Source organism: Macrobrachium rosenbergii, chromosome 6 (assembly GCF_040412425.1).
Source record: "Macrobrachium rosenbergii isolate ZJJX-2024 chromosome 6, ASM4041242v1, whole genome shotgun sequence".
Lineage (NCBI taxonomy): Eukaryota > Metazoa > Arthropoda > Malacostraca > Decapoda > Palaemonidae > Macrobrachium > Macrobrachium rosenbergii.
Window position 1 is genome coordinate 27,533,742 of NC_089746.1, and position 7,270 is coordinate 27,541,011.

Sequence of the window (7,270 nt, forward strand, 5' to 3'; positions counted from 1 at the left end):
CCAGGATCGAAATTCGAATCCCAGGCAAAAGACGGTTTACTCTTTCCCAGTGAGACTGGAAGTCAGAGAGAACCATAGGGAGGGCCGACTTCCTATGTGCAGCGTAATTTGGCCGCCATTTTGATTGTGTGTAACAGTATAACTGCAGCTGCAGTGACAGCAACGTTTTGCAAACAAACATGATCTGAGTGCACTGCAACCCACTGTGGGGCCAACAGTTTGTCTTTATGCTGGAACACAACAAACTGCCAATGTTTATTTATTTGACAGCTGTTAAGATTGTTCATTTTATGGACGTATATCAGAAAGTAAGGGTACAAATAGGCCTATATAAGTATGTAACAGTAAGAGGACCACTCAGATACATCACATCCAAATGTGACTAGATCAGCAGAACAGACTTTGCTCCAAATAATACCTATTCAGGTAATTCCTTAGTGGGATAAAAATTTTATTCTTCTCAGATATTCTTACAGACATGTAGGCCTATGTGGTATATTTATAAACAAAAATAACCCATAAATGTTTAAACAGTTTTATTCAAAGTTCTGTAAAATAAAATAAAAATAACCCTTGGAAAAATGTTTGAATAATTTTATTCAAAGTTCTGTAAAATAAAATAATACATATTTTCAAACATTTAGGCTATGTAAAATTACCTGTGAAAAGACTGCATCTGGAAAAGTAATTATTGTACTTCAATGTCATTAAATAATGGCAGATATAATATGCCCTAGGAGAAGAACATGCTAGCAAAATGTCAAGCCTTCGCAGATACCATGCCTCAGCAAAATATGCACAAAATGCTATGCCTGTACACAACCTATTGGAAATAGGTAGTATTTTTAATTACTAATCACGTACCACCACCAAAGGCATCAAACACATACACATAGCCCACACTGTTTAGCATTAAAATCACCACCAGTCCACCACCAAAAGCATTAACACATAGCAAGCTTAATAGAGTTAGACAGGGCTATACTTATCTGTCAGTGTGAAGACCTGTTAACAAAATACTCATTGGATTAATGAATTCATTTATGGGAAATTTTCACCAGTTTTCTGTTTTTACGTAATTTCTTTTCTTTGGATGCTTTATTCTTGATTTTCAATTGATATTTTAGTCTCATTGTAACATACAATTGCTTCATAAACTGTACACTTTGAGAACATAAAGGTGTACACAAAAGATCACAGTTGACATTGCGTCTCTAGCAGCAACCTCCAGTTACACACAATCAAAATGGCCGCTGGCCCTCAGCCAATTACAATGCAGCACATAGGAAGTTGGCCCTCTCTATGGTTCTCTCTGCTAAATACCATCATATTTACTTTGCTGGTAAGAATGAAGAATTGTAGTGTGCTGTACAATATGCCAACACATCAAGAATATAAAAGGGAATTGACAGCTAACGTCTTACTATCAGCAGACCTGTCGAAAGATGGAACTGAAAATAAGAAGGAATTTATCAAAATTAGCTGGTACTACAGAGACAATATACTTAAGCGAACACGGACAAAGGGGAAATAGGAGAGAGAGAGCCGTTTCATATTCCTACTCTATCTTTTACTATTACTACTACTGCCATCACAATTTCGCTGTCGTAGAAACTAGAAAGCGTCTTCACTCTTCACGGTGAATGAAACAACTGTAAGTAAATACTGTTCGTAATGTCTTACAAGAACATGAATTTCAGATTACACGCTATAGCCTAACCTAATGAAATAATATAAGTTGGGAAGGTATTCTTTTTTTCATTTTTAACAAAATAAACCTGTCGATGTAATATAGGGATAGTTTGCAGCAGAATTAATAGAGTACAGGGTTAGTCCGCTTCTGACCAAAATAAGGACCTTAATCTCGCGCATGTCGCCGTGTGGCTGCACTTGATCGAGGTTAGGATAAAGAATGGTCATCAGTCAGTATTTGGCTTCACCAGAGTGATGAACAAGGAAGCTCTCTTAACCTGGTCAGTCCTTTTAATCTCGATGACCTGACCAGTTCTAAACAGACAGATCTCTTCTGAGAGAAGTCAAAAGGGTAATTCTAAGTATTAGCTCCGCACCTGGTTTTACCTTGGAAACTGGTTGTTTCTACACTTTTAGGGCTTCTGATACTGGCGGTGCATTTGTTTGTTGTTGGAATGTCCCCTCGCCGTGTTTAGTACTGGCCTGGGCAGGTACCCATACGTTAACAAGTTATTGCACTTGCCAGACGGGATATGAACCGTTCCAAACAGACATATATACCCGTGCTCCGTCTCGTGAAGATCGCGTATGGAAACCCCTTGTTGGATGGACTTCAGGGGTTAATTACAGGTTAATTACATTTGTGCGACAAAAACTGAAGGTAAATCCATAATTAGGACCAGAAAACTGTATAAAAAGTTGAGTTAGAAGGAAATCGCTGCTGTGGAGCTACTACTTAGATCTACCCTTGATTTCTTGCTTCTTTGTGTAGTTTCATTATACAGCATAAAATTTAAACAGAATTTCCTCACCTTTTTTTTATGTTGAATGATGTGAGTTGCTGGTGATAGTTAAGACTGTCATTAAAAAATTATATATACTTTTATATATATATATAAAATATATATATATATATTATATATATATATATATATATATATATATATATATATATATATATATATATATATATATATATATGTATATATATATATATATATATATATATATATATATATATATATATATATATATATATATATATATATATTGCATTATCCATATGACAATAAAAAGATATGGAGGGTTATTCAGTCCTTTAATTCAGCAGAACCTGGAGATTAACAGGGACCTGTCTCACCTAAGACATGAGAGAGAGGGAGAGAATGTGTGTGGGCAAACATTTCCCACAGTGACTCTTCATTTCTTTGTTTTCCTGGTTTTCTTCTATGGTCACCTACCAGTGATGTCACAAACATGGCCTGTAACGCTGGGACAGTCTATCCCTGTACCCTATTAATTCTGGTTAGCAGAACCACTGAATCAGGCCTTTCTGATATTTAAAAGTGTTACTTTGGGGAACCCAGGGGGTTAACCACCCCCCCTCCCCCGAGCCAGGTCAGTACATGGCGCCCGAAGTGAGGTTAGGAAGGTATGGTCTGGTTAGGTCAGGACATGGCATCCCAGTCTCTGCAGTCTAGTCCAGTATTTAATGACTAGCTGTTAGGGGAAGTTTTACATTTTTTGCCATCGTTTACATACCCATCGTGACAGTTTTAATCCTGATTTAATCGTGTGTTAGCCTACGTGAGAGGCACTCTTTTTAGGTGTGAAAATATGAAACTGGTTAGGTTAGCCTAAGTAGAGGCTCAGCTAAACCTTTGCACCTTAGTGTGAAGCCACTTTAGGTGGAGGTGATAGGTGGGCTTGCCTAGGCAAAGCTACTCCTTAACTGTAGCAAGAATTTCAGAGAGAATACAACCTAACCAGGCCTACCTTTACCTAACCTGAACTAGGACACTTTGCCCTTGCCTGGCTGATGGGGCAAAGAAATTCATGACCCCTCCTCCTGCATACTACCCCTATATGCCCTATTTACTTAGGGAATTTTTGGGGGAGTATGAAGGTGCCTAGTTTAAGATAGGTAAGATCCTTCATTCATTTACCACCTTTGCTCTGTTGGCCTAGGCACAAGGCCTTTAGTTCCTCTTTCATCAAAGTGAGAGTGGTATCCCTTGCAAGGGGCCTCCAGCATTTTTCAGAGGCCCTTGCAGCCTAATGAATTAGTCCTCTCCTGGCAACAGTATCAGCAGTTGGATTTTAATCATTAGGTAAGAAGTGTCTCATTCCTGGTGGAATTTTATTGGTTTCTTGGGGCTTATAATTATTTATCCATGCACCTTTCTCCCACCACCTTTCGTTCAATGTGCGAATCGGCTGTCATAATAGGGAGGTAAGATTCATTTCAAAAATAGAAATTTCTATATAATATTTATTTTTTAAATACCTTTCTGTTATGTATTACTCCCCAAACCTCCCCACTCATGTGGACAGAGAAAAAAACTGAATGGTAAACAATAGATGCTTGAATCACCTGAAAGGGTTGGGTTAAGAGACAGTTAAAACTAAACGACGATTGTTTAGTTTTCACACACTATCGTCCTCCTACCAGATGCAGGAATTACAGCTATCGTAATAGAGAGGTAAGCATTTGACACATTTTTTTATAAGGATTTCTGTTTTCTAATTTTTTCTATGAATTCAATAGGGAGATTGGAGAGATATCATTAGATTTAAAAAAAGATTAAGTGGGGGCTGGAATAATTTACAAATCCTTCCTACTTCAATACGGTAAGCAGCTAAATATCCAAGTTATGAACTTGCTCTGCAAGTTCTTAGCCCTTTACTGGAACCCCCTCAGGTGTTTCAAGTGGCCTAAAAATCTGTGAACTTTTGAAAATAACTACATTTATTTTAATTCTGGCCGTGATGTTAACAAATAATTTTGTTTCTGAATATTTAAACATCAGAATTTTTACAGCTAACTTCCATAAACTTCCATAATTCTGAAGTATTGTATGAAGAGAAATTTAAAACAATACTTCATTTTGGGAAGATGATACTTGGACTAACTGTTTACTCTCCAATACACAATACACACGCAGGCAGAGGTACTCCCATGCTTTAGGTCTGATCTCCAAAATCAGTAAAGATAAGGATTAAGACTAAACCAGACATGGATTAAAGGTATGGAAGGACTAAATTTAAGGAGAAGGAAGGAATAAAAATATGCTACCCAAATTTAGCATTGATACTAATGATTAATTATACAAGGTATGATTAAAATGATTTAAGAACCAAACATTTAGTATGCACAGTTGTGGTAATCAAAAAGATCTTTTGAATAGGAATACCAGTAAATAATATGTGAATTACAGGCTAATCATGCTTTGAAATTTTTTAAAAATCTGCATACTTTGTCTTTAATGCTAAATGTTTCTCAGTAATGGCCTGAAAGATTTGAAGGTCTATTGCTTTGCTAATTGTCATTCTCAGCCTGGATTGTTAGTACAGTACAGTACAGTATTATCACTAAGTATTTTAACCAGACCACTGAGTTGAAATATATTTAACCGGATTGAACTAGTGGTTTGTATGTATGGAACAGAATTTGTTTAATTAATATTTGGGTTTTTGCTTATTTCTTACTTTAACACATAACCATAAATAATGATAAATCAGATACGGAATTTCATATTGAGGTTGAAATTGTCATTATATCCTTACAGACTGAATGCAGAGCAATGGAGAACAAAGATATTTGGTCCATGTTTAAGGATTACAATGGAAAGTACTTTGGAAGTAAATTAAGCAGAGTAAATTTGAGCTGGAGCCCACGTATGACACTGTAAGTATAGAATAGTACATAATTTCTTATGTTTTAATATGAATAGAGATTAGTCTTATTTTACCTATTCAACTTACTGCCATCCTTGCATAGGACAGAAATTTTCAAGAAATGTAAGAAATGTGAAACTCAATTAAAACATAAAATAAAAAACCTTATGCATGGATAAATAGATACTGTACATATATTTTTGGTTATATTATAGTAGAAAAATAGAATAGGCATTGTATAAATGTAAGTCAATCAAAAGTGGGGAATTCACAAAGATGATTGCCATGCCAAAACTTTTTATGCTGATATGTTTTAATATTTGAAGTTAAAATATATTATATGTTTTGCTTAAGATTCAGGAATGCTTTATGTCATTGTAAAGTAAGAAAAAGATACTGTAGCAGAAAAGTGCTGCATAAGTAAATTCAAGTAAAAAATGTCAGCCTAGTTTGTCGAGAAGATTGATATGAGAAAATGTTTTTATAGGTGTTTTGACAAGTAGCCAGTTTTAAGCATGTGCCCCATTTTGCATGAAGACAAAATATATGAATATTTTTTTTATTGTAATTCAGGAATGTTGTAGAGTATTATGCTATATATTAGGAATAATGAGTAAGGACGTCTTGCTGTTCTTGTGTTGACTGCTAAGTTGAAACTTGTGTTTTGGGTGTTTTGTTTACTTATCTTGGAAAATAGTGTGCATGACAGATGTGTGAAGGGGATGAGTGTATTTGGCTGCTCATGCCCTCCATTTGTAGGAGTAGGATCTGCATCTTTGGGAAAGTTTTTGTAGAGGAGGGTGCATAGTGTTAGCCTACCAGTCCTCTTCCCCATCTGGAACCTCTCCCTGCCTCTGCTTTGTGCACTACTCTCTCGGCCAAGAGGGGGTTATGTACAGGAAGTTGATTGATCAGTTCGCCTACCCTTCCCACATTGACTGTTACTGTCTGCACCTGTGAGGACCTCAATTCTTTTGAGCCTCCAGTAGCAATTGTCCTTCCTGAGGGAGATGACCCTTGCAAAGGAGAGTAAGACACAGGCTAGGTGCAGGGAGAGGAAGCACTAGCACCTTCCCTCCTCCTCCTCACTGATTTCTTCCTTTCCCTCCTGCTCACCACCTCCATCTTCCTCCCTTAGCAAGAAGAGGTGAGTCCTAGAAGGCAAAATGAGCATGTTTTGCTCGTACTCTTGGTGTTACATTCTCCCAATGTAGGGCTGACGTAGGTGTCAACCAAGCAAGCTTACTATCCTGGGTTGACCTGCACTTCTCATACACAAAACGTGCTCTCCACCTGAGCTTCTCTAGAAGCGTGCGAGGTCTTATCAGTGCTACCCCCTTGCTTGTTGAGTGTGCAGTCCCCGACTGCAAGCATACAGATGAGGTTTGCATGCGACAGGCCTCCACTGTATGGTACTCACAGGTACCTCAGTGCTTGTTGCACATGATCATGTTGCATCATGGTATAATTGTGGTCTACCACAGACCCTGGAGTTGCTTTTCAACAATAAAACCTTTCTGGTTCTCCTGTGATCTGTATTATTCCACAATAAAGCCTTCCTGGTTTTCCTGCGGTCTCTACTAGTTCATTTTTCACCAAATGTAGGGAACCTCCAAGGACAATTGACCTTGTCTCTGGTCTCCACTAAAAGCATGGGTCATCCAGTACCACTGCCACTGGTAATGGTTGTAAGTTGAAGCCCCCCCCCCACCACCTTGCTGTGGTAAGGGGCTTTTGAATACGTACTTGAATTCCATGTATAAGTCCAGGAGCCTTATCCATTATTTTTATATATGTAACTTACCAAATAATTACATAGCTATAGTTTCTACTTTACGCTAGGGCAGCTCAAAATTCGAAATTCGCAAGGGTAGCGCTTTTTGTTTTGAGTGTAGGTATG

General features: G+C 37.4%; 1 protein-coding gene across 1 annotated transcript in view; it reads left to right on the top strand.

The window, feature by feature from the left end:
* The first annotated feature begins 1,524 nt into the window (after window positions 1-1,524).
* LOC136839380 (DNA-dependent metalloprotease SPRTN-like) overlaps window positions 1,525-7,270 on the top strand; it is a 93,889-nt gene continuing 88,143 nt past the window's right edge. The window contains exons 1-2 of the mRNA XM_067105299.1: window positions 1,525-1,654; window positions 5,262-5,380. Of these exons, the coding sequence (XP_066961400.1) occupies window positions 5,277-5,380 (104 nt within the window). The 5' untranslated portion in view covers window positions 1,525-1,654; window positions 5,262-5,276. The remainder of the gene's footprint in view (window positions 1,655-5,261; window positions 5,381-7,270) is intronic.